This window comes from Eucyclogobius newberryi, unplaced genomic scaffold (assembly GCF_026437365.1).
Source record: "Eucyclogobius newberryi isolate DKJ021-1_F unplaced genomic scaffold, fEucNew1.0.hap1 SCAF_6, whole genome shotgun sequence".
Taxonomy (NCBI): domain Eukaryota; kingdom Metazoa; phylum Chordata; class Actinopteri; order Gobiiformes; family Gobiidae; genus Eucyclogobius; species Eucyclogobius newberryi.
The window spans coordinates 15,215,634-15,222,515 of NW_027316278.1; the positions used below are offsets into that span (position 1 = coordinate 15,215,634).

A 6,882-nucleotide genomic window follows, 5' to 3' on the forward strand; every position below is an offset into this window, starting at 1 on the left:
TCTCATGTTTTGCTTTTTTCCTCTCTCTCTCTCTACATTCTGCACCGTCGCTGCCCCATCAAGTGGAGGAGCACATGCACTCAGCCAAACTTACAAGTTGCACATTTTGAAATACTAATATCAAGTTTATTTCAAGGCACATTGTTGTATAGATGGATATTGTCCCACAAGCCCTTCTTTTTCTACTGTTACTTTTAGTGCTTTTCAGAATAAGTGTCTTTTTGCTCTCCCTATGCCTTCACCGTTTATGAACAACTGCTGCATTGCGTCATTGTCGAAATATTTCTGTCTGTATGATATAATAATATATGCTATATGACATTTGCTTTTTTTAGACGCTCTTCAAAATGCCTCACAAAACTTAAACGGTCTTCCGCAGTGTCCGGCTACAAATGAAGACAGGGTATTTCAACAGCTGCAAGAACTGAAACAAAAGTTAAGGAGCACAGTGAAACACATGTTGATATTCTACAATGTTGTGGAAAAAGTTAAATTATTTGTGTAGATCTATTCAATTTGTAGGATAGTGTACTCCCAAAGAAATGTATGTGTACTCAACTTTTTATGACAGCTTGGAACGGGCACAAAGAGTACATTATATTTTTTGTTTCGTAGTTAATAACATTACCAGATTTTTAATTAGCGAGACGAGTGGAGGATAAAACAGAATCTAACAAATATAAATTTCACTTTGAGTTCCACAAAATTGTACTTTATGTACGTGTATATTAGTGGGCGGAGAAAGAGGAAGACACACAACACACTAAGAAGTGGCCTTTTCACAGCGACACAGCCAATTAAAGCAGAGCAAGGGTTACAACTCTTCTCTATTTACGAATGTCTTTTTTCCTATTTTAATATATCTTCTACTTCTATTATCGTGGTCCATGCAGTAACGGAACTGTCCTTACCAATCTCACACACAAGCCTGTTTCTTTCTCTACATACTTGATAAAGGAGTATATTTATAGTGTATAAATCAGACTGAAGTGCCTCCTTGTACGCATGCTTTCCAGTTTCCACACAGACATTAGCACTTTGTTGTTCCTCTATTGTTTCTACAAGAAGACCCCAGAGTTAAGGTGTCAAAGGTTTGTGGTAAAGGGAAGATTTGAAAAAATATATATAGGAGGATGTAGGTGTAGAGGAGGAGGGAACTTCCTTGTTTAATGTGATGTACAGAAAAGTGCTGAGTGCATGTGAAAGCCAAGTCCACTGTGTCCTTCAAATCCCAATAAACTCTGTGCTATAGTTTGAATTCTCTACACCGTTGTTTGTCTTTTGTCATGTGCAATGTATTATTTGACTTTACTCCCGAGCTACGATCTTATTATGAAACAGTGGGAACTAAAAAAAATCAACACAAAACACAAGAGTCATAATTTTAAATAATATAATATCATTTTCATTAATTAGAGCTTTACAATTCTTCCATGTGCATCAACGAGCGCCATATTCAACTAGAACAAGACGTGCATGACACCTTTTTCCGTATTCTCTGTGACTCGGGTGTGACGACACAGCTACAGCTCACAATAAGATAAGATAAGATAATCCTTTATTGTTCACAAATGGGGAAATTTCATTGTTGCAACGCAGGTAGATACAGAGGTAGATACAGAGGAAAAGAACAGCTAACTTATAGGAAGTTTGAAAAACACTTTCAGTAGAAGATCTCTTATAAACAAAAACTCCTATAGACAAAACCTCCCATTTCCCAACAAGGGATGGAGGGGGAAAATAATAAATACATAAATAAATAAATACCATTGCATGTGATCACGACAGTAATTGCACATGAATTGCACATGAATATAATATCATTCTAAAAATAGAAATGAAAAACATTTGGACAGTTTAGAATGTAAAAAGATACAGTAAACCCAAAACCCCAATTAAACTAAATAACACATAACATGTCATAACATAACATAACTAAATATGCTTGAGTGTCTTGTTCATACAGTATGAGAGCTTCCATAAAGTTTTTAGTGTAGTGTATTTGCCATTTTCAGTTAATTGGAAAGACGTGCAAAAACCTCAAAGTACACAACAAAACTGAACACTGAAAGGATGTAAAGGATGTGTCTATGCTGTAAGTTTCAGGTGGAGGTGTTGTGGTGCCTTTTGACTGTATTTTAGTGTCACATTTTTACCCTTTGCTGCATTTTTCACACCCTAATCATTCTTCACCTCTATTATTTAATCTCACTAATGGGTTGTGTTCTATATTTCCCTTCAAAACTAACAGTATTATTACATATACTGTATTTTTTGTACATGTTTGAAACCATTGCCCTAACACTTGCTCTCCAGCCTGGATAGTCAATTGAATAATGCAGTTTGTCATTGATGGCGGTGCTCGTTAAAACATAATGCTCCTCTTGTGAAACGGGGAGACAGGGATTTGACCCACTTCTCCTCTTTTGTCCCGTCAGTGAGAAACAGAGCGGACGAGAGACGTGACTGGTGTGGGCCCGTCTGCCCCAGCGCTGACTGAGATAACAGCACTAAACCTGCGTGTTCCTGTTTTTAAGGCCATCAGAACTCATAGATCACTTGTGCCGATGAGGCAGAGGGACATAAGGTTGGCAGGCCAAGGTGACCCTCGGTTTGTTTGTATTTTTCTTTGTGGAAAAATCTTGCTCAATAATCTGACAAATTGGTGCCTTTGCTGACACTGGGCACATGTCTGACATAGAGCCAGTTGAAGCAATGTTACTGTAAGATAATCTGGGTTTTGGTCAGCTGTGGAGAGCAAGGTTGTCAAAATAACTGATCGTGGTCGAACTTGGAATAGTAGATGATGCTGTGTAATAGCGGCTGCATTTGTACTGAAGAAAATAAAATGTTTCAAAAGCATCCGTCACTGCCAAAGTTGATTCGGTCTTTCTTTTTGAGACAGTGCAGTTGTGGTCTTCAAGTCGTGTTATTGTCTGCGTTAGAAATTTCTGTGTTTGAAATGACAGCATGACACTATTTTTACATGGGTAAATAAATCTTTTGAAACATGGACTTTGAAAAATTACATTTATTTTATACCTATATAAAAACAATAGAAGCAAAGCTAAAAACAAAGGCCCTTTTTCACAAGATCTTGTATTAGTGTGCAAGTATTAAAGTTCGTCTATCCTTTATAAATGAATTTAATTTATTTTCACAGATGAAGAATAGTAAAATATATATGAAAATATATGTACATCCCAATGGAAGACCTCAGAATCCCTTGTTTAGAGGGAATTCTGTTAATGCACTACATGTTCTCTATGATAAATGTACATAACTCATGACTCCAAATGGAGAAAAATCTGATCCTTGATGAAAATAAATAAGCCATGCACAGTTTGATCTGTGTATTTTATCGGTTTTTGACCATGAAACAGTGGATGAGTCATTTTGGACCTCTTCCAATGCCCTCTCTGATGCAAAACTATTTTTTCAATGACCCACGACAATATTGTGGTGCATGTGTGAGCCAAATGTGCCGGTCTTTGGGCAATGAACGTTATCTGATGTCTAACATGCAGCTCGTGTTCATGCGGAGGCCTTGGCACCACAGCCGCTTAGACAGTGGTGATGCGTGTTTATCTACGCCACGATAACTGCGTGTCCTTGTGACTTTGCTCCTATATAAACCCACTCCCTCAAACTGCTCCAGAAACAAGCTTTGCTCCACTCTCGTAAACCCTGGTGGCACTTCTTTAACTTTATTCTATCAACGTTATTAGCTGGACAGACCATAATCAACTTTCTTTTATTGCTCTTTCGTCCAGTTCACTTAACCTCCCAGGAAATCTCATAAGACAAATGCTGCCTGCAACTTTCAAGCTGTGCGCCGGCATCTCCTACAGGCATACGAGGAACATGACGGGTGAGTCAATTTGAAGGGAAACTTGGCATAAAAAAAAACATGTGACATTATGATGATGTTTTGTTTTATTTCTGACAAATAGGTTTAAGAAAAAACGCCCTGGTTGCCATTCACCAGAAGTTAAACAGGCTGGCTGGTCCTGGTCCAAGCACCTGGATAAGCCAAGTCCGAAGACGGAGCTCCCTTCTCAGTAAGTGCCTGCGTTTTTTTTATATTTTGTTTTTCCCCCCAATCGCTTTCTGAAACTATAGCAAACTGTTCACTTTAGTGGCAAAACAGTTCAGTTCGGCTTGAAGGATCTGAGTTTGTAAACGGGACTCAAATGCTCTCGTAAAAGGGAGACTTTGTGGTGAAAACATAAACAAAATTCAACAGATTATGGAGACAGCCCAGAGAAACACTTTTACTCATGTGCCGTGAGAGAGTTAGAGACCTAAAAACACCGTCACACTGTTTCTGTTGGTGTGAGAGTCAGGTTTATGCTCCAAATATGTATAAAATATGACACAAATAATTCAAAAAAGGCAAAAATAATAGCATCGGATGTCAGCACCTTTTCAGACATGGACAATGGAGTCTTTGGATCTAAACCTTGTTCAAACACTGTTTTCACTGCAGAAGTCTTTACGTTTCTACTCCTTCTACAGTCTGACTCGAAAAGAATGTGAAAATGGATATACGGTCGTGCTTTTGCTTCTCAAGAGGCAAGTTTTGGAAATTGTGCCGAAATGTAGGCATAAGTGTGAAAGCAATTAAAAAAACTGTGAAAGCAACTGAAAAACTGTACTCACTTGATTCAGCTCAATCGCGTAACTTTGCGATCCAAGAAAACGCTATTTTTATGATACTGAAATGTTTTTGAGTGTTAAAATGTATACGTTTTGTGTCTAGGTTCTCGGATTATTGAACAGGAGGGGTTGAATGAAGCTGAGTTGTCTTATGTTAAGCAAGGAGAGGATGCGTTGACTAAAGCCGTCAGCATCCTCAGCGATCAAGAAGGCTGGACTGTCGAGATTGTGGCCGTAAGTACAGACGAGAGACGCGCAACACAACAATTACAGGCTAAATATTCTAATACTGTGCAGCTTTTACATGATTAAACATTTTTGATAATGTCCAAAATGTTTATCGAATGCATGATTGAAAAACGGATGTACCTTTTTTCTTTATCTCCAGGCGAATGGAGACAAGGTCCTGAGTAAAGTTCTGCCAGACATCGGGAAAGTGTTCAAGTTGGAGGTGATGCTGGAGCAGCGTCCGGACAGTCTGTACAAGGAGCTCGTGGGAAACATGGAGCAGATGGGAGACTGGAATCCAAACGTCAAACAGGTCAAGGTAAGAAACAATCATCTGACAAGTCGTAAATGTACTGACTTCTACAATGGCCTTCATTCTGCTGCTCTCTGTTAACACCATTACGATAATGTGAAATAAACATAATGGCTTGAGAAGCAGAGAGTGTTTTGAAAGTAAATACATTTTTTCAGCGGGAAGAAGCGCTCAATTTTGTTACTTAAGTAAAGGTACAAAAACATGTGCAACAAATCACTAAAGTAAAAGTAAAAGTAGCACATAAAAAATCTGCTTAGTAATGGTTTATGAACTTAAAATGTTAAAGTATTTCACACAGATGTTTATTTTAAATGTAGTGATTATGTTTGAGAAGTGTGCTGATCTTTGGGCATCAGTAGCAGATCAATTTCTTAATTTTCTAGGAAATATTTGTATATTCTTTGCTCAAAGCTGAGGAAAAGCTTGAACTCAAAACCTTTAGGCAGAATGTCACCATGAACGTGCACAAAAATAACCCCTCAAACCAGGAATAGCACTTTCTACTTTTCAGTCCATTTCTAAATTGCAGTATCCTCAAATGCACTGAAGTAAATACAAAACGTATCCACTGCGAGTTTTTTAGTAAAGAGATTTACTTAAGTACTTAACTACTTTACTTTTGTACGTTGTTACTTTCCACCACTGTACTTTTAAAAACGTATATATCATATTTATAGATACTTCAAAAGATTGGACAGGAAACAATGGTCACCCATGAGGTTTCTGCTGAGACTCCCGGTAATGTGGTTGGGCCCCGGGACTTTGTGAGCGTGCGGTGTGCAAAGCGCAGAGGCTCCACCTGCTTCCTGGCGGGAATGTCCACCCAGCACCCCAACATGCCCGAGCAGAGGGGAGTAGTTAGGTGAGATGGACTCCGGGGCGTATAATCACTGATAATAAATGCACTGACGCTTAAACATTATCACAATTGTTTTATTGTTTTGTTTTTCAGAGCAGAGAATGGGCCAACCTGTATAGTTCTGAAGCCCTGTGCTGAAGATTTGAATAAAACCAAGTTTACCTGGTTACTAAGTCTCGATCTAAAGGTACAGTTTGCTTTAAAAATGGCTTAAACAATCAAAGTTCTTAAACTAACTTCTGAAAGTGCAATAGAAATATGCTGGTTGCAATATAAGCAAAATCAGTCATTCAATAGATATTTAATATACACTAATATCTTCAATGTTTAATAAGTATTCTCTTGCACATGTATACAAAATATTGATAACAGCAAATCAGCTCATATTGGTAAATGTTGAGTGCGAGTGAGCTTAAAATGAACAGTGTTTACAAGTGCCAATTAAAACAGTCACTCATCCTGCCTCTTTGTCTTCGCCAGGGCTGGATCCCGAAGACCATCATAAATAAAGTGCTCTCTCAGACGCAAATGGATTTTGCCAATCACCTCCGACAAAGGATGGCCACTAACGATTCCACGGACATGGTCTCTGTCGCCTGCTGACCGAAGACGCAACGTGACAACAAGTAAAAGCACAGAAGAGTAAGCCGTCATCAAGTAATACTGACCCAGAGCGGATAGTTTAAGTGGTATATCAAATATATAGGTGTCAGTCCTCATATTTGGCCCCTCCCCTCTTATGAATCACATACAGTATTTCATTGTTCTATTTATTAAATGTATTGATTATTAAACTAGAATGAAACATGCCATGGTATTA

The 6,882-nt window shown here is 38.3% G+C and overlaps 1 protein-coding gene across 1 annotated transcript; it reads left to right on the forward strand.

Moving 5' to 3' along the window:
* Window positions 1–3,652: 3,652 nt before the first annotated feature.
* star (steroidogenic acute regulatory protein) lies at window positions 3,653–6,882 on the forward strand. The gene is made up of 7 exons (XM_072433678.1): window positions 3,653–3,871; window positions 3,954–4,061; window positions 4,763–4,893; window positions 5,048–5,206; window positions 5,881–6,065; window positions 6,156–6,249; window positions 6,543–6,882. Exons 1-7 carry the CDS (start codon window positions 3,808–3,810, stop codon window positions 6,663–6,665), a joined length of 864 nt encoding a protein of 287 aa, XP_072289779.1. The 5' UTR covers window positions 3,653–3,807; the 3' UTR covers window positions 6,666–6,882.